General features: G+C 28.8%; 1 protein-coding gene across 1 annotated transcript; it reads left to right on the top strand.

Annotated features, from left to right (window-relative positions):
* Nucleotides 1-247: 247 nt before the first annotated feature.
* Nucleotides 248-1,215, top strand: LOC107469855 (uncharacterized protein At1g15400). The gene has a single exon (XM_016089240.3). It carries the CDS (start codon nucleotides 532-534, stop codon nucleotides 877-879), a length of 348 nt encoding a protein of 115 aa, XP_015944726.1. The 5' UTR covers nucleotides 248-531; the 3' UTR covers nucleotides 880-1,215.
* The last annotated feature ends 874 nt before the right edge of the window (nucleotides 1,216-2,089 follow it).

Genomic DNA, 2,089 nt, shown 5'->3' with positions numbered 1-2,089 from the left:
CAATACTAAAAAGAGTTTTGTTATTAATACAAATTATTTTCCACGAAAAAAAAAAGAGTTAAAAAAGTATAGCATTAGCATCATATATGGGGTTCACGTGCATAATCATGACCATGTAAAAGTAGTTAAAAGTCAAACAAGCAATTCCAAAACATTGAATCATTTTCTCTTCTATTAGGAAATCCCATCAATGCAAAGATTTAACCTCTAGTTAATTAGTTAATACAATTAATATTAACATTGGCAACAAATAAAAACTTGAACCAAGTATGATGACCAAAATCCAGCAATTAATTAGATTCCCCTAAGCTATAGTAGTTAGGGGTTTAATTACTTTCATCACTGTATATTAATTCATTTTTCTATTTATTTGTCATTCTCCCCCACCACCTCATCAATTATTTCTTTTAAATCAATTGCACAATCAAAGGTCACCATACATTAAAAAATGCAACCATATAACTCACATCATTAAACAAAAAGAATTAAGGGACAGAAAATCAAGCAAATCAAAGAGAAGGTAAAGAAGACATGGGAGAGCAAGGTGAGCAGCTTCAAAGATCAGTAACATCATTTAGAAGACAAGGCTCTTCAGGATCTGTATGGGATGACAAGTTTCTTGCCGGTCTTTGGGATCAGAGTCAGAATCAGAAGCAACAAGATGAGCAGTCTCAGCCTCAGTCTCGGCCTCAAAGCGAATCAAGTGGCATCACGTTGGAGCGTAGTAGATCAGGAGGAGGGGCAAGACAGCATCAACGTCGGACGGTCGCCGTGGCGCCGCCATCCAATGACCCTCCCTCCCCTAAGGTACCAACCTGTGGCCTTTGTGGATTCTTTGCTAAATCCAATAATAATCCTAAGGTCAAGAAACGCAGGTGATATATCTTTTTTCTTTCTTTCTTAGTTATGTAGTTGGTTCTTAATCTTAGCTTCAACATGTAAATTAGTGGTTCTTGTATCTTGGGTAATTATCCTTGAATTATTATTATTGCACATCGACTTTGTTGTTTCTAATTTTATTTTGTGTTGGGATTTGGATTAGTTGGTATTTGTAAAGTCCTAGGATATATGGAATTATGTGCTTGGGTGTGTAATAAGTAATAACTTAGTTTTACTATATGAATTGAATTGAATACGGTCCTCATAAGTTCCAAGAAGAATGTAACATAATCCCAATTCCCAGCAAACTCAAGAATAATGGTATCAGTAATTAAATACCTTGTAATTTTGTAGTTTAGCAGCAACTTAACTGATCGCCCAACTCTAATATAACAACACTTTAATTTAAAAGGAACTACTCAGATAAAGATGCTGAAAACGTCCTTTTATAAAAATGTTTATTTTTGTCAAAATTAGGTTAGATAAATTGATTTAATTGAAAAATAGTGAATCAAATCTTGAATGGGTAAAAAATAATATTATTTTTTATAGAAAATAATTATAATATTGTATTATAAAAAATGACTAAAATACTTCTATTATATATATTAATTTTGAAAATCTTAAATTTTAGTCTTTTATTTTTCTATCGTAGAGTTAGGATTTAGAATTTTTAAAATTAATATATATATAATAAGAGTATTTTAATCATTTTCTATAATAAGAGTATTGTAGTCATTTTTTATAAAAAATTAATATTAATTTAGATTAGTTCAAGATTTTATTCACCATTTTTTCAGTTAAATCAATTTGTCTAGTCTAATTTTAACAAAAATAACATGATTTATTTGATTATATATGTTAAATTTTAATTACCGAAAAATATCGTTAGAAAAAAATAATTTAAACGTCTATTTAAATGGACCATATTTCATTTATATCAACATTTTCAATTGTTTACCTCTTATATATTGCGGTTGTAATTTGGTTTTGCAATGTACGGTCATGCTGCTATTTACTTTGAAGCCAATCAAACATTAAAGTGAAATGTGAAATGTAAGAAGACAATACAAAAAGAAAAGAGAATGTTGTTCTCTTATTTTTTGTGTCTATTTTCTATATTTTTTATAATATATAAAATAAATCTTTTGTTTTTTTCTAATTTTAATTAATCACTTTAAGATATACACAAGATACAATATTTAACATC

Source organism: Arachis duranensis, chromosome 1 (assembly GCF_000817695.3).
Source record: "Arachis duranensis cultivar V14167 chromosome 1, aradu.V14167.gnm2.J7QH, whole genome shotgun sequence".
Lineage (NCBI taxonomy): Eukaryota > Viridiplantae > Streptophyta > Magnoliopsida > Fabales > Fabaceae > Arachis > Arachis duranensis.
Note: the sequence above shows the minus strand (reverse complement) of the source record. Positions and strands in the feature narration are given on the sequence as shown.

Bases quoted from the DNA above. Each gene is read 5' to 3' on its own strand.
- LOC107469855 (XM_016089240.3), top strand. From the start codon at position 532: ATGGGAGAGCAAGGTGAGCAGCTTCAAAGATCAGTAACATCATTTAGA.